This window comes from Ascidia mentula, chromosome 1 (genome assembly GCF_947561715.1).
Source record: "Ascidia mentula chromosome 1, kaAscMent1.1, whole genome shotgun sequence".
Lineage (NCBI taxonomy): Eukaryota > Metazoa > Chordata > Ascidiacea > Phlebobranchia > Ascidiidae > Ascidia > Ascidia mentula.
In genome coordinates this window covers 17,799,598-17,821,238 of record NC_138566.1, presented here as the reverse complement: position 1 = coordinate 17,821,238, position 21,641 = coordinate 17,799,598, and the positions used below count along the sequence as shown (strand labels likewise).

At 39.1% G+C, this 21,641-nt stretch overlaps 3 protein-coding genes and 1 pseudogene across 3 annotated transcripts; 1 reads left to right on the top strand and 3 right to left on the bottom strand.

Moving 5' to 3' along the window:
- Nucleotides 1–2,712: 2,712 nt before the first annotated feature.
- On the bottom strand, nucleotides 2,713–4,183 carry LOC145914368 (plasmanylethanolamine desaturase 1-like). The gene is made up of 5 exons (XM_083002195.1): nucleotides 4,090–4,183; nucleotides 3,837–3,959; nucleotides 3,430–3,675; nucleotides 3,124–3,316; nucleotides 2,713–2,875 (listed from the first exon to the last, which is right to left on the bottom strand). The coding sequence occupies exons 1-5, from the start codon at nucleotides 4,172–4,174 to the stop codon at nucleotides 2,713–2,715; spliced, it is 810 nt and encodes a 269-aa protein (XP_082858321.1). The 5' UTR covers nucleotides 4,175–4,183.
- A 1,602-nt stretch (nucleotides 4,184–5,785) lies between these two features.
- On the bottom strand, nucleotides 5,786–10,712 carry LOC145906032 (uncharacterized). The gene is made up of 12 exons (XM_082993413.1): nucleotides 10,570–10,712; nucleotides 10,245–10,297; nucleotides 10,045–10,109; nucleotides 9,811–9,860; nucleotides 9,327–9,467; nucleotides 8,890–9,044; nucleotides 8,493–8,645; nucleotides 8,035–8,160; nucleotides 7,560–7,730; nucleotides 7,273–7,362; nucleotides 6,995–7,108; nucleotides 5,786–6,618 (listed from the first exon to the last, which is right to left on the bottom strand). Exons 1-12 carry the CDS (start codon nucleotides 10,706–10,708, stop codon nucleotides 6,517–6,519), a joined length of 1,359 nt encoding a protein of 452 aa, XP_082849539.1. The 5' UTR covers nucleotides 10,709–10,712; the 3' UTR covers nucleotides 5,786–6,516.
- Nucleotides 10,713–10,773: 61 nt separating this feature from the next.
- Nucleotides 10,774–11,860, bottom strand: LOC145906043 (ADP-ribosylation factor 1 pseudogene; annotated as a pseudogene).
- Nucleotides 11,861–12,703: 843 nt separating this feature from the next.
- Nucleotides 12,704–21,330, top strand: LOC145906023 (peroxisomal multifunctional enzyme type 2-like). Its single transcript, XM_082993400.1, has 18 exons — nucleotides 12,704–12,837; nucleotides 12,922–12,975; nucleotides 13,085–13,192; nucleotides 13,521–13,580; nucleotides 13,660–13,681; nucleotides 15,860–16,056; nucleotides 16,849–16,971; nucleotides 17,029–17,106; nucleotides 17,174–17,331; nucleotides 17,464–17,635; nucleotides 17,809–17,957; nucleotides 18,062–18,185; nucleotides 18,491–18,597; nucleotides 18,920–19,162; nucleotides 19,463–19,639; nucleotides 19,871–20,006; nucleotides 20,363–20,487; nucleotides 20,950–21,330. The coding sequence occupies exons 1-18, from the start codon at nucleotides 12,783–12,785 to the stop codon at nucleotides 21,037–21,039; spliced, it is 2,178 nt and encodes a 725-aa protein (XP_082849526.1). The 5' UTR covers nucleotides 12,704–12,782; the 3' UTR covers nucleotides 21,040–21,330.
- Nucleotides 21,331–21,641: the final 311 nt, after the last annotated feature.

Sequence of the window (21,641 nt, the reverse complement as noted above, 5' to 3'; positions counted from 1 at the left end):
CAGAATTACATGAGCAGTCGTCCAATGTTAAACAAAGCTTTTTAACCAACATCGTAACATATGCACTGATTATTCCAAATTTTTCCATATCGTACATATAGGCTTGTATACCATTTCGGGTTCTATTCATTCCGAGTTATTTTCTTTGCCGCGAAAATACACGTGACTGTGATGCCCACGCTACTGTGAACACACCTAAATAGGAGGGCAATTTGCGTCACAACTCTATGCGAGTGCAAACGGGTTGTTTGTTTCAAGCAGGTTTGTTGTTTTCGTGCTATATATTGGTGAATGCTAATTGCTGACTCGTTTTCCCTGACAGTGGTTTTTGATAGATCACTAAACCGAAGCGACGAGGAAAGTTATAGGTTAGTACTGCTGTCATAAACAACCGTATTTTGAGGACGGTGTGTGGTCCAACAACAACGAAACACAAGCAGTTCAAAAACAAGCGAAAGGAAATTTCCACAGCCTCGGCCACGCAATTTTCCGCTGGTTCAAATTTGGATGAAACATCACTTGGGGGGTCGCACGCTATTAGCATTGATATTTACACAACAACACTTGTAGAAATCACGTGAATATCGATTCATTCGCTACACACGCTGCGGAAACGTTACACAACTCACAAAAACTCTCTTTTTGTTAATTAACAGGCGTTACAGGCTTTGCTTTCGCTCAAAACTTCCACATTAGGCAGGAGTGCCATCAATATGAAATCACAGGGGCAACTAAAAAAAGACTGTGCATTTTTCTCTACAAACTTGATTTCCTTCTTGCCTTTCTCTTCTTCAACCACTGCGTGCTTTAAGTTTTAACCAGTTGCGCCCAATGGTTGTTTGCGACTTTTTGTTTCGTAACGTTTGCCTAGCTTGTTGTGATGAGAACTGCATGACAGGTTTGTAAAAAAAGATTGTCCATGCGCTCATGCGACATAGGTGATAACGCGCAAACAGCGGTTGTTTTGAAGATGTGGTAATAGATGGAATAATATACGAGTGGTTGCGTCATTTCACTCGCCGACTTAAATCTATGCCCACTCGCGTGACGTGTGAGAAAAACAAGCACACAACATAAGTTATACGGAACGTCGTAATGCGGTAAACATCCTGTCAGACCACACCATGAATACAGCATGACGGTTTGACCTTTAATCCGGTTTGCCGCCTTATGACGATCTTCCCCAAAATGAACTCACTGACGACCTTTGATTGCGGCTTTAAACAAAACCCCTTTTAGTCCCAATGCGAAAGACGCTGTCGTTTCTTCTGTTCGATAAAAAAGCAAAAAATTTGGACAAATGTGACATCAGTAAATTTACTGTTTATTCCAATTAAGTTCGCGTCAGAACCGGAACCGGAACCACTGACATGTAACCCCGCGTATCCTAACACTACGAATGTGAAGGTTTAACGAGTCGCTTTGCATTTGTGCGATGAGGGTTTCTGTGGCGCAATATAATTTTTTAAGTTAAATTACTCTTTGTTATTCCTAGTAGTAGGAAACAAATTAACACCAAACAAAAATAGGTGTGATTGAAACAATCGCATATTTTAAACGGTTTTATTAAAACTTTACAGTTAGGATAGTTAAACGCTCTAAATAAATTACCACTGATAGTTACAACGCATTTTTGCGAATTTAAATTCTGCACAGTGTACTTTATTATACCAAAGCAGAGCAACAAATTCTGAATCAAACTTATAAACAAAAGCACTGAGATTCATACTAAAATACACGAAAAGAAACTTATTTAAAGTCTGCCTCTGTAACAATCACGAAATTTCACACTGGCACACATTGAAACTTTCACAAAATTCGAAACTCGTATATCAACTGTTCTAACTTCAACCACAACCGTACTAACTTACATGCTGTAACTGAATACGGGTCTTTATAATAAAATATACCCGGAATCCTGTGACTGACGCAAGTTAAATCACAAGGCTCACTTGCACTGCCACGGAACAAGCCACCACACAGTCGCAAAGCGCCACTCCAACTGTGCGTTAACAATGGCAGGCGTATGACATCATAACAGGCGCGCGTAGCGGCGAAAGCGGAAAATTGCGACCTGATTTACTGGTGCTGCGCGACGATTGCGCTGCCCAATCGGAAGAAGATGACCAATCATGTGCTTCCGCCGTTGTGACGAAACAATTGCGCTATTTGACGCAATTGTGGTTCTACCGCTGCGTCATGAGTCAGTAAAGTAGATTTGCGTATTGTAAAAAATTAAGTCCCTGAAATTGACCTTTGCAGGGTTTATTAAGGATTATATCGGATTCGGACTGAATTACTTTTGAATAGGTCATTGGCTTTGAAACGTATTTACCTTTTTGTGTTTTATGTAAAATGTTTGTGAGTTTTTGACCAAAGGTACAGTAACTGCTTTTGTTTGTGACGTGAGAAAACGTTTTTCTTACATATTGCGATCTCGCTAACAATTTCACGCAAAAAATACGCTATGTGCTTCTCTGCTTCCGTTGTATAGGTTTACTAAATTTAAGCTTAACTAAACAATTGTAAATGTAGTTCATTTATTTCGTTTAGTTTTTCTTCAAAATTTCTTTTGACTATTAACTCCAGGACGTTAATAACTCAAGTATAGTCACAGCATAGCACAGTTTATATTGTTTATTTTTTCAGGCCTGCATACATTCTAAATTACAAATCACGACAAAAAGTTATTTGTCCCCTCTTTACTTCCGTTCACTCATTTTTTTCTGATATGGGACCTGATCCATATCTGTGGTGGGCGTCGTCACTGCGTGGATGGCAGTTGAATGCTTTGCCGATCACATACTCCATAAGCCTCCAGATTTGCAAAACATCCATAGGGTAGTTCATGAGCCCAGATATCACGCAGTAGTGCCTGGGAAATTTATATAATTATGCTTATATGACAATACAGAACATAAGGAATGGAGTGGTCTAACTAGTGTTGTTTACGTAATTCGAAAACCTTAGGTTATTCCAGTGTCTCCCTGTCCACACTTTCACATTCTCCATATGAAAATATCTCTATTGCCCACTGTAATGTTTATTGTCATGTTTGAGCAAAAAAAAAACAATGATTGAATAAAACAATACTGGGCTGGTAGCATTACATTATAAGTTCACCTATCATAGGGTAGGGAGTGGTGGACGTTGTGGTGCGCAGGGGGCAGGAACAGATGGAGGTTTTGCATGATTCGGGCCAGCTTGGGCGCATTTTTCTTTTGATGCGCGTACTTGTGGAACTGGGAGTTCAATCCAAAAAAGAATGACGCCACGCACACGAAAACACACACCCAGTAGGTGGCGCTAATAGATGCTGCACAAATAAATTCAACATGTCTGGCTAAGCGACATTAACAGCATACAGTATATTTTTAGCTACATAAGGATGAAGAGATAATAACAATTGAAGTCAAACGCCTATTAAACCTTTGGATGCAAACATTTGATAACTCAGCACTGCCATTAGCGATGGATACACCATGATGACGTCTTTTCCGTTGGTCGAATAGAAGTCAGAGGCGCCGAATTTATATGGGACGGCGTGATGGAGTCGAAAGGATCTGACCACATGCTGCAGCAGAGGGCAGAAGCCGAGAGTGTGCACTGGAAGCCAGGTGTCCATAAACCAATGGTTAAAACCGGAACACAGATCGGCGAATAGAAAGGCGGTTACTGCGAAAAACAAATCACAATGTCAAAAAATAATACTTTTTATTGTGCTGATGGAATTTTTAATTTGGCAATATTATATCACCTGGCTGCTACCCATAGTATGATTTTGACATGTCGAGATTATTAAATATGGTCTATCTCTGCCAGAAAGAACAACTTACGAGCGACGCCAAGGGTGTAGTACAGATGACCTCCTATCGGAAAGTTCAAACAAAGCAACACAAGGTTCCAAGTCAGAAGTGCGAAGAAAATAGTCACTGTTCGTTTGTAAAACGAATGATAACCTACAAATAATGAAGATTTGTTTTTGATGCTGAAAAAAGCTGCCTAATTTGGCGACTATGAATCTACTATGACAGGAAAATAGAAATGTTTTAAATCACTTTATTAGAACTATGTGGTAAAAAGTCAAACCTGCATCAAAGGCTGTATCGTCTCCCAACGAATAAGGATTAAAATCAGCTGAAAGATCTCTGTTCTTATCCACAGCCACAGACATATTAGCAAATGTTACCACAACAATCCTGTTTCTTCCACCTAAAACGTAAAATTATTGTGATGCAATACACCTCTCAAAGCACACAAACAATGCGTTGTTTTGTTTTTCAAAAAACGTTGCTATCTAGTTTCCGCACGTTTTTGTGAAACGAATTTCGCCGTTTGCAAAAACAGTTCTCTGAAATGAAACACTGTAAACCCACGCAAACAGACACACAGACTTTGTTCAACGATCAAATAGTATCCGTTTGAACCTTTTATATATATATTTTTACACGGCACAACGCCATATATACAATGACAGGAAAGACCGTTTGTGGGAAATACTTTAGCCAAATGCGAGCACTTAATTTGAAATTGAGCATTACACTGCAACTGATTAGAAGTTATCAAAAACAATGCAGTTTTCCTGCAATTAATTCTTGTGATGATGAGCGAAGATTGGCCCAACATGAAATCACAAATGAGTACTCTACATAAAATTTATCCGATTTTTTTATCTAAACTTAAATTAATTTCCAATCGTATTCAAAAACGCACATGGGGACAGCAACTAATTTTGGCTTGCTTTACAAGACAATAGAAGTATCGTTATGAGTCTGCGCTCTTGTTGTTCCAATTTTTGTCCGCCTGAATTTATTACTCTTCCCGCTCATAAAAACGATACACCAGCTGACTTATATTTTAAGCTTGAGGTACACCTGTCTGCAAATTTAAAAAAATGTCCATTTTTGATAAACATCTGACTGCTGAAACTACCTACACTGCCTGCAGTAAATTATTGGCGAATTATGCAGCACACCTCTGGAAAAAAAATCCTAAAAATCAATCAACCAGTCACGTAAAAAACTTATATTTTCAACTTTTAATGCACAGCACCTTTAAAATAAGCGCCCTGTCCTAGGTTTCTGAGTTTTACGAGTATAACGCCCAGCTACCGACTGCCTGACAACTGATTTCTGCTATTTCCGCCAAAAGTTAAAGCCGAGCTTTTCTGAAAAGGACTCAAGTAAGGTTCCTGCATGGCAATTTTATACCACACTAAAAATCAAAACGAGATTTAAAAAGTCATCTCCATGATTATCCTAAACTCGGTCATCTGGTTAGTTGACTGGTTTTTGCAACTGGTTACACGAGTAACGAGTGGGAAATGTTACTGTATGTTAAAACCCAACGAAAGGAAAGAGAAACGTTAGAACGGGACGAACATCTGCTTTGGGTTTCATTCGAAAAACACACCCGGCTTGTTGGATTTGAAATCCTCACTTCTTTCTCTTTTGTTCGTTGAAGTACAGTGTCAAAGTAATTTATCCTGTGTAGGCTGTTTCAAAATTCAGCAGCAACAAAATGTCACAAAGTGCCAAAAAGACGCTTACGAAACAATTCTTGGCAATTATTTTTCATTTCCGTTCAATTACATCGAATCGATTATACCGAATGAGGAAAGAGTCATTTCCGAGCAACGGGACGTTTCGCTGTAATGACTTTTATGTAAGCCGCATATGGGAATTGTACAATAAACAGTTAAAGGTTTCGCTTATCCTAATTAATAAATAGGCCCACATTCGTTCTTTTGGTAAATTTTATTAGGAATTCAAGTCATAGCGGCGAAACCAATGGCGATGAACATGTGCAGAAAAATACTTCGGCAAAACCAGTTCGCGACGGTGCAAAACTTCCGAGAAAGTATCAAAGGTCATTTGCCATCGTTGCGTTTTAAAACATTTGGTGTTGAAATATTGTAAAAGAAAATGCTACAATCTAAATTGTTTCATGTTAAAAGATTTTGTTACTTTTTCTTTTGATACGAGGATGTCACCAGGAGTAAATTAGCTTGGTTCAATATCGGTGCAATGTGCTCTTGGTGCGTTAGACATATTTTTGTTTCGTTTGGCCAATATAAACTGTATCGCGATCTTGGCAATCACTGAGTGCATTTGTATCTGTAGGCAGAGAATTAAAACCATAAACTGAGGAAATATAATGCTCAGTGGGAAATTCCCGCTGCCAAAAACGGTTTCATGACAACTTTTAATACTTGATAATTTCATGGCCGTTTGATTGCAGGAAACTTACTGAGCTTTGAAACTTTTTGATTGAGTTTGGGCTTCAACAGTTGAGCTCCATCAAAAAAACAATAGTGATAACAGACGTTTTCAATTTGCACATGAATCTATTTTGCACAATAATATTTGCGGGGCAAACTGCAATCCCATAACGCGCGAATTTTTCAATTGCACCAAAACACAGCGAAGTGCCAAAGCAATGCTACCACGTTACTCATACAACCGAAAGTAATTCTATCCACTTCTACTTGGCGTACTAGCAAGCGGACGATTTCCATCACGTGTTCGTCTCGCTCACCAACTGGTTGAGGTGCTCCTGGGATGACGTCAGCAACATTTTCAAAGCCAGCAAATGCCGATCTCGTGCGCGGTTGGATTTCTGCGTTCATTTCAAGTACGAATAACCAAAAGTGATAAGGTTGGCTAAGTTGTGGTAGAATTATCGTAAACCAAACGAGTAAAGAATCGTTATTCTAACACAGATCTGTGTGAAGTCACTAGAAGCGACTGCACTCAGGCAAAAAGGATCCTTGTGCAGAAACGTGTAGTTTGGGGTTGGTTGACCATGACAAACCGACCCGAAATACATGCAAATATGCGGTTTGTGGGTGACTTAAACGGTAGAAATTGAAAATACTACTTCAAACACGTTGCAACTTAATCATGTTTACCATAGCCCCAAGAAAACGCTTCATTGATATGTTCAAAATTGACTTGTAATTAGAAAAGCTTTAAATTGTTTGGGCATATTTTACCTCTTGTTCCTCGCTTATGGCGGCTCGTACAGTCTTCCGTGCGTCATCAACGGCATGCTTAATCGCTTCGCTCGACTTTAAACGCTCTTCCGCCATCAAGTGTTCGACTTCCGCCTAGTTTAGTAAAACATCTAGTTAGCATTTTCGGTTCAGTTAAACCATCCAGTAGCCAAAAACGGCAAATTGCATTATAATGGAACGCAAAAAAAATCACATTGCATTTGTTGGGAAAAAAATATTCAGTCGTGGGGAAAGTGGGGGAAATTATTCAAAACTACCTTGTGCAATTTTGTCAGTTCTTCTATTGCTTCCGCCTTCAAGGTCAAGTCGGTTTTCCGCTGGGCTTCAAACTCTTCAGTGATTTTGTCCTAGATACAAATTATTATTTTTAGTTTGCGCCTTAAAAACTGGTTGTCACAAATGTGTTTGGTTACAAGTAATTTATGACAAGAAACATTAAAACACAGTTATAGAATTGCCAGGAATGTAATCTACAATGTTTCTAGCGTTTCATTGAAAAGTGAAAATGTTTAAAACCTATGTGTAAGTTATCGACCCTTTGTACCTTCAAATGCGTTTCCACAGTTTCACTGGCCTGCCCGCACCTCTCCACCACCTCGTCGCACTGTGACGTCACAAAGGCGGTTATGTCACGTTTACAGTCTTCAAGCATTTCGTCGACTTTGGAGGAACGTTTTGCCACTTCTTCTTTAATGCGTTCATCCATTGAGGAATGCTGCACAACAAAACACAACACTCTTTACGGTTGTGTCGGGCATCGTAATATTTTGAAGGATTTCCAAATTGGGTGAACAAAATTTATTGGTAATATGGAGAAAATTCAAAAAGTTAATTCCACTACGGATATCTTTGCATGTGAAAACTGCTGAATGGCTAATTTTTTTTCTCATTATATCAAAAACAAAAGACATAATCCTAATCGTTTAAACTTCCTTCAGTTTATGCCACGAGCAGTCGCAACCACAACCCCGGAAAAGCAAACAACCGCACAAAAATTGAAAAAGCAAAGAAGTTCGTACTTGTAATTCCAACAGTTTCACGCACTTTTGCGTTACTTCGGTTAGTTGCTTCTCAAACTGCAACTGTTGTTCCTTGGCGATCCGCTCGCACAGTTCCGTATATTGCCCTGTGAGCAATTTCATCGCCTAGAAGGAAAATGGCAAGCGTGAAATTTTGCAATCCTATCTTTTAACAAGGCGGAATAACAAATCGATTGAACTAATCAGTAAGGTCGATAAACCCAATAATATGTGTAGAATCGTAGTTCACAATGCGGTCACTCGAAAACTTCGTAATACACTTTGCAGCAGCTGAGTAAAACCAAAACGAAGATTATAATATGGTTAAAAAAGCGTTGGTAGACTAAACCTGGAAAGCTGGCAATTTGGAAACACGCAAATATTTATGTGTGCGTGATGACTGGGCGTCTGGCCAGTAAGCACCTCTCCGAACATTGATCAAGTCACTTGAGCCATACCTGCTGTGCGTCATCGTTAGTTTGTTTCAGTTCTTCCCTTTTTTGTTGGTCAAGTTTCGCAACCTCTTGGCGATGTGCATCATCCCTTGCTTGGATCTCGGCTTGGAGTTCGTCTACTGTTATCTTTAGTTCCTCGCGGAGTTCGGTGACAGTCTGGCGTTGTTTTGAACAGATTCAGACAAGTGCATAAGTCAAACAAATCTACCCTTTTTTATTGGTACATTCCAAAAAATTTTGTATATGTTCTGTGCTATGTTGGGCGTTTAATTCTACAGAAACTTGGATGATACTTGGTTCCGATGAAAAAAACTGTTTAGTACTATTTTATATACTTCAGCCTTTAATTCCACAAAATACTTTTTAATGACGTAGCACATAGCTTCAACCGATGATTTACTTTTTCCGACTGCTTCTTTAGGATGAGGGCATTGTCCAGTTTCCCCTGCAGTTCTGCAACAATCTTGCCATCGGTTTGAATTTTGGGCTCTTCCACTGGAAGCAGTTCTACTGTCTTGCCTGTTGAGATAGTGTCTGTGGATTCTGGATGTCTTGCTACAACACAAAAAGACATTTGTGGTGGCTGTGTTATTAATGCACATACAATGTGCTACAGTATTACTGAGCAGCACAATGATGCTATTTTAGGTTATTTCCTGGCACTGACACAACCACATTACTCTTAAAAAGTCCACCAAAAAAACATCACATAGCCCAACCAACAGTCTAAAAAAAGAAATTATTTTCGATCAAACAAATAAAAAAAAAATTGCAATAATCAATTTTTTTGATGGCATAAGTGGCTGAAAAAGGTTCTTACAAGTGGCGGAAATTTACCACTATTTGGGATTGGTGTTGCATCAACTTCAGTTTCACTTTTTGCAAGGGAGTCGCCACCAAAAATATCAGAAAATGCATCTTCCAAATTTGCCGCGGAATGTTGACTCGTTGGAGGTGCACCATCAGACACTACTTCATCTGCAAGTGTTTTAAATAGTCAGTGACAAAGCATGGGGGTGGAAGTGAAGTATCGTTCTGCCTCAATTTGGTGCCCACACAAATAAACAACACTAAAATGGTTCAAATAAGTGTAACAGTTTAAGCCAACCAACGCCAGGAAACTGTATACTGATTAATGAATGGACAACACTTGTATTCTTGCAGGCTTGACTCTACAAATTTTTAATCAAACTAGGCTAGGGATCAAGTTGATTTTATATACAGTGGGTGTTTTAAAAGTCAACACACAACAAATGAGCTAAATGTGAAGCACATATTTCATAACTCCCAAGATAAATTTTAAAAATCCAGCTTTTACTACCTTCTTGTTTCTGTGACTTTTCTGTCAGGTCCAGATTCCCCTCTGTTGCACTAAATAACATAAACTTTATAACTCAATTCTTCAAATGGTAATGGACAAATGTAAATCGAAAATTATTGAGCAGTAAAATGATTAAATAGAAAATTATATTGCCATTCAGTTAACATCACTAAGAGCTACTTCTTGCATATTCAGATAGGCTAAACATTGGAACACTTGTGATAAAGTACTTACTGGTTTTCTGAATTATTTTCTTTAAAAGTGTTCTGAGAAACATTTTCTGGATTGTGTGATTTAACCTAAAAGGAATTTATGGTGTTATCATGAGAAGCTTCTAAATGACATGATCAGTGTTATGTTATTTATCAAATGACACACATAATATAAATTATACTTCCAAAATTGTATTTTTGCTGATTATTGATGATCCTTACCGGAGTCTCTATGAGGTTTACTATATCTTTTGTTTCTCTCTGTGTTGAAGAAACTGAAAATATTTTTTGCATTTGGTTTATGGAGATGCCCATAATGTTTGTGTAAATAGTTGGATGAAAACAAGTATTTCTAATAACGCTGCATCACACATTGACTTTATTTCACAAACAGCTGCCAGTAAGTCCAAACTAACAACTTTGCAGAAATGATCTATGTCTATACGCGTGCGATCACAGGTTGTAAGAGGTTATACAGCATAGGATTTTTTAAAAATTATATACAGAGATATTTTGATTGTTTAAGTTTCGAAAATTTTTAATATACTTTGAGTCTGTGGTGTTTGTGCTGTTAAGAGCCAGGCAGGCGCAGATGAGCTTGTTGATGAAACAGTTGATCCAACAGGACTCCCAACATCAGCACTTTCAAAGGTACCAAAATCATCGTCATCCCAGTCATCTGCCATAGTTTTCTAACTGTAGGTACAAATTCCTAAATACATATACACACATGGAAATCAGCGATTGACTGTTACCGAAAAAGCACAACCACATATAGATCACAATTCACAATTATGTTACATTTATTGTCTTTATGTTGGTGAAGGTATTTTGGACGCCACCAGCACTTTATACATGAACACCAATTAGCACAAAAGCACAAAAAGTCGTTAGCACAAAAAGCTAAAGCACAAGACAAAAGTGCACATCACATCTTACGCAAATAAACGTGTACATCCATATATTTACTAAGACTCTGTAAAGAACAAAAAATTGAATAAGTACCAGAAGCAGCAAAGATACAAATCTTGATCCACATGTATATAAGATTAGAAGTGAACAGTCAATAAAACAAAGCACAACATCTTTCAAACATGGTTTGTTAACAAGACATTCGTACAAGCAAAGTTTGCTTAATACATCAAAGTACATGGAAATCCCAACATTTCAATAAAATTACCTAAATCTTTTCAACAATTGTCATATGGCCAAAAGTGCATGAGCATTGGTCATCCAAATCAAATATTTATTTGACACTTTTCAAAGCATTAGAGAGCCAGTCCAAGCCTTCATAGAGACCTTCACCACTTGTGGCACAGGTGGCTTGTATGTACCATGATCTGCTTTTCATTTCATGTAAGCCAAGTTGGTCAGTCAACTCAGAAGCATTAGCAGCATTTGGTAAATCCTGTTTATTGGCAAATACAAGCAGAGTGGCATCACGGAGCTCATCTTCACCAAGTATACGTTTGAGTTCATCTCTGGCTTCCTGTAACCTTTCTCGGTCATTGCTATCAACCACAAAGATTACACCATGAGTATTTTGGAAGTAATGCCTCCACAGAGGTCGAATTTTGTCTTGACCGCCAACATCCCACACAGTAAAGCTGATGTTCTTGTATTCGACAGTTTCCACATTGAAGCCGATGGTAGGAATGGTTGTAACAATTTCTCCAAGCTTTAGTTTGTAGAGGATGGTTGTTTTTCCTGCTGCATCAAGGCCAACCATGAGGATTCTCATCTCTTTTTTCCCAAGCAGTCCCTGGAAAACCTTTGCAAAGATTCCTCCCATTTTGGTTATGTAACCAAGTCAGCTTTAACCAAGCTACCCAATAAACCAGACTGGAAACAACAATTGTTAAGTTTTTGATCAATTAGAACAAAAAATAAATCACAAGTGTTGTACATTGATGCATTTTCCATCGTAGAAAAAGATCATGTTTCAACACAGCAGAAATTTATTATTTATGTTAAATATAGTCTTACGAAAGACACGTTGCGAAATCCAGGGAACCGAGCGCAACTGATGCGCGCATTTTATCACACTACCCTTTAAAGCAGTTACAGAAAGGCTAATACCTGCCACCACCACTTCCTACTACACCGGCAAAATCTATTCATTAAACAGTCCCTTCTCGAAAAACCGCTGGGGTTTATAAAGGGAGATATGGTCCAGTGACCACATAAATTTACGTCACAATGGCACACGTGCAATAAAACAATAAAGAAAATGCGGCACGTGAACAGTGTATTCTCGGTACTATATTTGGTGTTAGCTACGCAGCATGAAAACTACGCCATTGCAAGGACTTGGTAATTTCCATTTTAAAAAAAAAATATTTTGTTTGACCACACCGGGATTTGAACCCTCGATATCTTGACTGTCCTGGCATTCTGTTGTAATCTACATGCTTGCCACTTCAACTGCTGAGAAAAGTTGAGGTGGCTGCATTCTGTTCCGTCAAACGGCACTTGGTAAGAATAAAACAGTACATATAATTTGGAAGACTGAGATCATTCATAATCGAACGAAGACGGTTAGCACTGAAGAAAGTGAAGCACCACTACTGCGCTGTTCGTTGTAGTACATAGCGCCACCTAGATGTTGCAGTACGAATGCAAAACATACGGCACAGGTTACAGCTTGCGAGCGGCGCTGAAGTGTAAATATGCAGAGTCATCGTTTTTTTAGTATTAGGACGTCAATTTGTATAATATCAAATGAATGCTATATTTTCAAGGTTATAGTGCGTTTTGACTATGGGAGAGTTGCGATTCGACGGTAAAGTGGTTTTGGTCACTGGAGCTGGCGCAGGTCAGTATGCTTTTTTCATAAAATCCGTTTATTCAGTGATGTTCGTTAATTGCATTTAAAAAATACCGGACTTTTGTCGTGCAGGCTTGGGAAAGATCTACGCCATTGAATTTGCAAAACGTGGAGCATATGTTGTAGGTAAGTATGCAAAAGCAGATTGTGAGGTTTAATTGTAAGCTGACAAATAAAACAGTGTTATGCAATACTGGGATACTAACAAGCTCTGTAACCACTTGCTGATTTTTAGTAAACGATCTTGGTTCAACACCTGGTGGAGTCGGCCAGTCCTCCAAAGTTGCTGATGTTGTGGTTGATGAAATCAGAAAGAATGGAGGAAAGGCTGTAGCAAACTATGGTAATGTTTTGTGCATGGTGTTTATAGATGTCCAAATTGTTAACATATTTACGCTTTCCGTGTTTGTTGTTTATTTCTATTTTAGTCTTTTACACAAAATATAACCTCACCTGTAATTCATGGATTTTTTTATGGTTGTGTGGCAACAAAAAATAATGTGAAAATAAAAATTATCCTTAAAGAAATGTATGTTTTTCCTAACAATAAAAAATAGTGGATTTGTAACCGACAAACATTTGACCAAATGGCAATGCCATACAAGATCATGAAATACAATCCACAAACCTATATCATGCTAAACAATCAACTTATGTTAATATTTGTTTAGATTCTGTGGAGTTTGGTGAGAAACTAATCAGAACTGCACTGGACAACTTTGGAAAAATTGGTAAGTGGCCAAAGTTTTTCGTGAAGATTTGTTTAAAACAAATGTGCCCCATATATTTATGCAACGATTTCTGTTACAGATGTTGTGATCAACAATGCCGGGTAAGACACTAGAGTGTACCTATAATACACCAGACTAATGGTGAACTTTGAACTGTGCACTGTGCTTGCATACCGCTTACAGCGGCTTGGCACTCATTGCTGTTAATCATTACCTGTTCACATTGAGCAAAGTTGTGCTCAACATATTTTTAATGGGAATTCATACTTCCACATTGATTAAACATATTTTGGATATTACTTGCAAGCAATTATGAAACTTTTATATATATGTTATAAATATATTTTTATTTTAGTAACTCTGTTTTAAGTAGTGATGCACCGAAACAGCAATTTTTTTATTTGGCCGAAACCGAATATTCGGCAAAAGTTGCCGAATAAATTCGGCCGAATAAACCGAAACTAATTTTGGTGTCCATCTCTTTAAAATCGCAATAAATTTAAACAAAACATGTGCTGGAATGGATCTGATCCTATCATACAGCCTTTTATTGGCACTTAAAGAATGCTGTACCAACTTCTTGAAGTTGATTTTGATGACAATTAACAAATAAAACACACTGGTACAGTTTGAACAATGATTCTAAACTTTGCGTATCAGTGTTGCATGCAGTAAAAAAGTTTCGGTTTAGGCCGAATTTTGCAAAAATATTCGGCTGGAACTGAATAATTATAAAAACCTTGGTTTCGGCCGAATAAATTCAGCAAACCGAACTTTCGGTGCATCCCTAGTTTTAAGTATTTGTTTTTGATTTACTACTCTCAAATATATGATCATTAAAACTAGAAGTGAATTATGAATCTGTCGCTCCTCTGGTGGAGAACAACAAATATACACCTTTTGTTTAAAAAAGATTGTATTTTCTGACGTTTCGCCTGTACGTACGACTAGGCTTCTTCAGAGAATAAAACAAACACAGACGACAGTAGCGAACCCACAGGGCAAAGAAATTGAGCGACGAAAAAGATCAAAAAGGGCATAACAGCTATAACACAGCGGGACATAAATCAATGGACAACATCGATCACGGGTCAAACGGCCATACATGGGAAACAAAAGTCACGAATTGTTACGGGCGAAATTGCGGAACACGGGCGAAAGTACTTTTCCATCGTTCCGATTTAAAACATTCGGTAGCGAATTAATATAATAATTTTCCACAACCAACCGTTTTGCCAAAATTGTTTCTTGTTTTAATACTTTTGCTTCCTTCCAATTGATACGGTGGTCGGTGTCAAGCATGTGGGCACATAGGGCAGATTTATTGGGTCCATATTGCGTATGGCTGCCTTGTGTTCTTTAATACGGGACGTTAAATTGCGCTTAGTCTGGCCAATATACACAGTGTGACAATCAAGACAAGGGATTAAGTAATAACTACACCGGTCATTTGAAGCATGGGAATACGGTCTTTAGGTTTGGGAAACATGTTTTCTAAAGTGCATACCGGTTTCATTTCAACTTTTACGCCAGTGGCGTTGAGTATTCTTGATATCCGCTCAGAAACTCCTTGTACATATGGTATGGAAGTGAATGCTGTGTATGTTTGTGTGGGTTTGTTGTGTGTGTGGGGTGTGAGATTTAGGTTGGTGGGAAATTTGTTTAGTTTTAAAACGTTCCGAATGTGTTTGCGTTCAACCCTCCGAGTGTGTGGATCGGCAATATGCGTAATCGTTCTGTTATATAAGGTTCTGGCCACAGTGAGTTTTTGATGTTTCGGATGGTGTGAGGTGTATTGTAAGTAGCGGTTAGTGTGTGTAGGCTTGTAAAAAATGGAGGTGGTAAGTTTCCCGTCCGGTTTTGCAGTAATTCGGTACCGAATGTTTTAAATCGGAACGATGGAAAAGTACTTTCGCCCGTGTTCCGCAATTTCGCTCGTAACAATTCGTGACTTTTGTTTCCCATGTATGGCCGTTTGACCCGTGATCGATGTTGTCCATTGATTTATGTCCCGCTGTGTTTTAGCTGTTATGCTGTTTTGTTATTTTTCGTCGCTCAATTTCTTTGCCGTGTGGGTTCGCTTCGCTACTGTGTTTGTTTTATTCTCTGAAGAAGCCTAGTCGTACGTACAGGCGAAACGTCAGAAAATACAATCTTTTTTAAACAAAAGGTGTATATTTGTTGTTCTCCACCAGAAGAGCGTCAGATTCATAATTCATTATGATACCTGGTGGTCGAAGCCTATTTTCAGTTTTCAAAACTAGAAGTGTTGGTTTTAGAATTTTGCGCGATCGCTCTTTTACTCGAATGAGTGAACAAGAATGGGACTTGATCTTGAAAGTTCACTTAAAAGGAAGTTTTTCTGTGACTAAAGCAGCATGGGATCATATGAAGAAGCAGGGATATGGTCGCATCATTATGACATCATCACCATCTGGCATCTATGGCAATTTCGGGCAATCAAACTACAGTGCAGGTTGGTGTTTCCAGTTGCAGATTTTTCCTTGGAACCTATTACAGTTCCCTCTGTAGCCATGACCAATATTTTTTATCCTTTAATTACAACTTTTGTTTATAGTATTTCAATGTACTGATGATGATAGGCGTCAATTTAGGGGTGACATGTCACCCCACAAACAAACAGGGGTGACAACAAGTGTATTGGCACCCCTGGATTTCGTTTAAATTAAAACTATTGGAGGAAAACCACATACAATCTGCTACATATGCCTTAAGCTAGTTTCAAATGGCCTGTATTATCACCTTCACATTCATGACAAACACAAGAGTCTCGTGGATTGTTACGTTGCGCAGCGGTTGTTGTCGCATAATTGTAAGAATCGGCATTGTTATGTAATAGGTTTGTACATCCCTTCATAATTACTACATCTGCAATAGACCGAGTGAATCAAAAATGTGCCACTTTCAGTAAGGGGTCTGTAATTAAATTGTTTAAAACTTGCTACAACAACGTGATTCCGTGCGAAACGGAATTTGCGTCGGTTGCCTATCTTTAAGTAGATACGACTGACGAAATGTTTTTTGTGTGTTTCTAAAACCTGAAAAAGTCACCCTTAATACTTTACAAAACGGTAAAAAATCGACGCCTATGCTGATGAAGAACGCAGCAGTGTTCAAAACGTGTACTAAAGATGATTAACAGCATACTAGCTTTGGCTTTCCTGTTTAGAATAGTTAACTCCCCAGTTTTTTTGCACCCAAGCATTTCAAGATGTTTTGCATGTTCTTTGACACCTTTTGATTTCAGCTAAGATGGGACTGGTGGGATTTGCCAACACTCTGAGCTTGGAGGGAAAAAAGTACGGAATAAATGTGAATACAATCGCTCCAACAGCATGGACACGACTCACTGAGAACTTAATGCCACCAAGTATGTTGTTCGAGGCTCTTGTGATGTAACTTTGTTTACAACAAATTTTCTCTTCAGGTTCAGAGGAAGAAATGCGGCCAGAGTTTGTGATGCCTCTAGTGGTTTACTTGTGTCATGATTCCTGCACAGAAACTGGTTGGTTTTTGAAAATGTTTAATTCTGCCAGCACAAGATTGCTCACAGATGTAAATACAATTTACAGGAGGAGTTTTTGAGCTCGCTGCTGGTTTAATTTCAAAATTAAGGTGGCAACGGACCAAAGGTGCAGTGCTGCGTGAGAAAGGTCGCGACATGGCACCCGAGGATGTAAAAGAGCATTGGGCAAAAATAATTGACTTTGCAGATGCACATGCACCAAACGTAAGAAATTCATGTCTATGCAAAGCTAACTCCAGAAATATCAAAAGGCACCAATCAGAGCAGCCAATTATCAACAAACCATTTCTGTACAATACATTGAGTGTAAGAAAACTGCAATCATCTGTTGTTTAGACGATTGGTGAATCATCAATGATATCAGGAGAAGCAATTGCTCGCATTCAAGCTGGTGACAATGATCTTGGCTCATCCCACCCTATTCAACCAAACCTGGCCAAAAAGCACAAGTTCGCCCCCCATACTGTCAGCTTTAACCAGGACAAACTCATTTTGTATGCTCTTGGAGGTAAAATGCAACCTTCACAGTACAGATTTTGGGTGTTTTGCTCAAATAATCTTCACTTTTTAATGATATGATGTTGTGTTATAAATGTTTTTTGAATGCAAATGTAATGGGTTTTGAGCTCAAAATACTGACAAAGTCCAATTTATTTCATAAATTAAATTTGCCTTTAATAGTTGGGGCCTCAACAAAGCACAAGGACAACCTAAAATTTCTGTATGAGGGGCATGAAGATTTTGCAGCATTGCCATCGTTTGGAGTGATTCCACCGTTTGATGCAATGCAGCTTGGTGCTGTAGAAGGTCTGGAGATAAATCCAACCCAGGTACGAATATCCAATGATGATAAACTGTGTGAAATGAGATCTTACACCTCTGTGACTTCACCAGCTTCAGTGTATGTGCATTTATCAGACTGTGTTTAATGCAGATTTTGCATGGTGAACAGTATCTGGAAGTTTTCAAAACAATTCCGTTGGAAGGAAGGCTGACGAGTCATGTAACGATCGCTGATGTTCTGGACAAAGGGTCCGGTTGTGCCATCATATGCAACAGTCAGTACCAGAAACTTTTAAATTTTAAAATATAGGTTGTTAGACATCAGCAAGCATGCAAGACCAGCATGTGTTGGTATGGTTTAAACTAGAGTATTGATAAGACAATCATATTGATATGAAATGTCCCCTGCAAATTAAAAAGGCCTTATCATACTAGTTGTTGCGTCAGTCAGGTCAGCTCCATACAACGGTGGAGTATGCCCGAAATAAGTAAAACATGTATCAGTTTTCTGCAGTATGGGTCAGCCTTTTTGTTTTCGGAATTAGACTTAACAATCTTAACACCAGGCATCTGTGTGCAGTTGACACAGTCGACGAATCAGGGGAGAAAGTCTTCTTCAACCAATTCGTGACGTTCGTGGTTGGAGCGGGAGGCTTCCGGGGAAAAAGAAAGTCGGATGAGCTGAAGGTTCTGTTGTGTTTTTTTGCCTTTAAACCATATTATCAGTGTAGATGACACAGAGTTTTGTTTTCTTGATAGTTCTGCATGCGCCCTCGAAACGAATGTTTTCATTCAAAATAGCGGTTGGCATATTTTGTAAACTAACCCTATAATCTCGCTGCCACATTGGCTACTATGGCAAGATTAATTCAATTAAAAGTAAGAAAGTGTTGTTCGTACACAAGATGCTCCCGGTATGCGTCTGTTGTTCCAATCCCGTCTGAGACATGTTTACTGTGATTGTGAACTTTATTTCCGACACAATCATGCAAGTTCTGTCGTCTTGTAGGAAGTGGCTCAGCCGCCGAAGCGGGCACCCGACGCTTTTGTTGAACAAAAAACGACCGCGGACCAAGCCGCTCTTTACAGGCTGAGTGGAGACCACAACCCTCTTCACCTCGACCCTGCTTTTGCCGCTATGGGTGGCTTCAAAGAACCGATCCTGCACGGGCTCTGTTCTTTTGGCTTCTCCGTCCGTCACGTGATGGAGCAGTACGGTAACAACGACCCGAAGAGCATCAAAGCTGTTAAGGTGGTGTCACGTTGAGATTTCAACTACACGTAACATATGATATATAGTGTGGGGGAAGTCTACTTTAACTTTACAACATTGAAAAAAGATTGAATTCAGATAAAGTTAATTCCTACTGGACAAGACTTCTAAAAATCAAGCCAGATTTAGATTATGCCGTAATCATCGTAAGTCACAGTTGCTGGGTTGATTTATACAAGCAATTTCACATTTAACATCCAAAATTCGAACAGTTTGGGTAGGGTTGCCCTGGTTTGATTGGAAATAGGTCACTCAATCTCATTTTGGTTTTGCTCCCAGGTTCGCTTCGCGTCGACAGTGTTGCCCGGTCAGACTCTCCGTACCGAAATGTGGAAGGAAGGAAGTCGCGTTTACTTCCGCACGGTGGTAGCAGAGAGCGGGAAGGCTTGTCTTACCGGGGCCTACGTGGATTTGAACGCAGGCACCGCGGCGCCCACACAGAACACACCGCAGAAGGTAATATATTAAAGGGTTGTAATTGAAACATAGTGTATTGAAATGAATTTGCCCCAGGAAAACGTTATTTTGTTTTCATTTTCATCATTTTTGGAGTGGTGGCCACTTTTTGAGGTTTGTTTACATAGTTATTCCGAAAACTGAAGTCTGTGTTTTAGGTTGAATGTCTTGCAGCTGAAAACCGCATGCATATTGTTTACAACTAACAAAAACTGATGAAATCGTTTGCAGGATCCATCTGGCGCGTTGCCAAGCGACGCACTTTTCGAAGGAGCGGGAGAAAGGTTGACGCCCGAGATTGTGAAGAAAGTTAACGCCGTATTTCAATGGAATATCACTTCCGACGGAAAAGTGGTCCGTGAATGGGGTGAGAAGATTACTTTCAGATTATTTACAAGCAATAAAGCCGAAAATATTTTGTAACGCGTAGCCTGACGGCACTGTTGGTTGTGCTCTTGCTTGGCCACAGTGTTTCCATCTTGGTTGGATTTCGGCGGGTTACAACTAGTTTGGTACCCAAAGGTTTATGGTGGCCATTTATATAGTCACCACAAAGTGGAAGTCTTGCCGTCTATTTAGTTAACAAGATCGTTATAAGTCGTACCATAACTGCACCAATGAGGTCGAAAACCATAGGTCGAAACAGTTGCCCTGTCTGTAGTTTCAGATTATTTCTTGTATTTTTGAGGTCATTGTTAAGCTGGGTTATAATTCGTTTTGTAGAAATGGATCTCCAAAACGGTGACGGAAAAGTCTGCAAGGGGAAGGCGGCCAAGCCGGGATGCACAATTACCATTGGAGATGAAGACGTCATGGGCGTTTTCAACGGCACAGCCAATCCCCAGCAGGTAAATCCCCCCTTTACACTTTCTGTATGTTAAGTTCTTTGCTCGTTGACATGTGGTCGTAAAGTAAACTAGTTTCTTTTACTGGAGATTTTCAAGCTCCCGCAAATACGCCAGCAGCTTAGCAAGTAATTTCTGCTGCAACGAAAAATTCCTACAGCTTATAAGTTTTCATGATGTCGATGCACAAATTAATGCTTGTCGCCATCCATATTAAAACTTGGGTGGCCTCGCACTGCTGTGTTGCTTTACATGTCAGACATGTTTTTACCTGCTTGTGACAAACACCCTTGAGAAAAAAAAGAGTGCTCGTGACAATTGATCACACCACATTGTTTGCGGCAGAAATACCTTGGTTTGAAAGCAAACATTTATATTCGTGGCTCCCTTGAAATTCAAGGGACCTTTTGTAAACGCCAGCTCAAACTTGTGGGGCTCTTAATTTAACCGACGTTATTTTTCCAGCTCTTCTTTAGCGGGAAGATGAAGGTGAAAGGCAACTTGATGTTAGCTCAGAAGTTGGAGATCCTGTTTAAATCTCAGGCCAAGCTTTGATCAGTGAAGCCACGAGCCTCGATACATAATATATATGTATAGTGTTAATATGCAAAGCTTGTTTTCGTTTAATTTCCGCGTGTTGCAATCACAGAGTGGCGATTACTTTCTAATTTAAGTTCCGAAGCACTGCAGTGGCAATACTCTATTCGTTTTTGATTGAAAGATATGTGTTCCTGTGTTTGCGAAATGCTTGACCGTTAACGTTGCAAAACTTGTAATGAAGATATGGCCAAGAATGCAAATGTGTCCAAGACCGTGATTTCAATTGAAAGCAAATATAACAGATCATTGCTACTTCCGGTGTGCATTTTGTTGCTTGCTGTGTAGTCAGGGACCGTTTCCTCCATTTACAGAAGACCATTATGTGGTGACTTATTTGGCCGCTAGACTTATGTTTGCTACATGCCAATGAAATACAAAAAAAATAATTTGGAAGGTCATCTTGTTTGCCAAATAATCGCCAAGAAAAAAATCGATTGCAGCTGCATTGGACAGAACACGATAGGGTATTGTGGAGTCTAATGGAAGAGGTAGAAGTCGAACTTAGGGCATGTAACTTATTTTGATGGTATTGTGCAGAGTAGAGTTCGGTCCAGCAT